The 602-nt window shown below is 50.8% G+C and overlaps 1 protein-coding gene across 1 annotated transcript in view; it reads right to left on the bottom strand.

Moving 5' to 3' along the window:
- Positions 1-282: 282 nt before the first annotated feature.
- LOC135208126 (polyamine-modulated factor 1-binding protein 1-like) overlaps positions 283-602 on the bottom strand; it is a 1446-nt gene continuing 1126 nt past the window's right edge. The window contains exon 1 of the mRNA XM_064240274.1: positions 283-602. This exon is cut by the window's right edge and continues 1126 nt beyond it. Within this exon, the coding sequence (XP_064096344.1) occupies positions 283-602 (320 nt within the window).

Consider the following 602-nt stretch of genomic DNA (forward strand, 5'->3'; position numbering starts at 1 on the left):
TGATGATGCTGCATCATGTTCCAGAGGCATTGCGATCTTCTTGGCCCAGTCGATGGGGTTGATTGCAGGATGGGTGTGTGGGAGGTGGGGGGACCTCCCATTGCTGGTTGCTGCTGGGGGGAGCAGCAGTGAACACCCATCCTGCAGTCAAGCCATCGAATGGGCCAAGGAGATTGCAGCTCCTCTGGAACACGGTGTAGCAGCGTTCATCACCAACTGGTGACAAGTCAAAGTCCTCCTCAATTTTGGTTAATCAGGAGCTGTTTCTCCTGTTGTTTCCTCCTAGTTTCCTTTGGTGTTCATCCTCTTTGTTGTCCTTCCACGTTTCTTCCTCTTCGTTCTCGTTGTCTCTGAAGGATCTTGGAACACTTCAGCTGCCAGTTCCTTGATGAACTCCCTGACAGCGTCGTATTCTCCTCTTTCTTCAGAATCATGCAGGAGATCATTGGCATAGTTGACCTTCTGCATGATTTCCTTTCTGCGTTGTTGTTCTTGAGACCCTTGGCACCTACCAGGGTCGAACTGTAGCGCCCGCTTCCTGTAGGCCCAGTCTATTTCCTTCAAATCAGCCTTCTCTGCAATTCCTAGGATGTAGTAGGGGC

Source organism: Macrobrachium nipponense, chromosome 34 (genome assembly GCF_015104395.2).
Source record: "Macrobrachium nipponense isolate FS-2020 chromosome 34, ASM1510439v2, whole genome shotgun sequence".
Lineage (NCBI taxonomy): Eukaryota > Metazoa > Arthropoda > Malacostraca > Decapoda > Palaemonidae > Macrobrachium > Macrobrachium nipponense.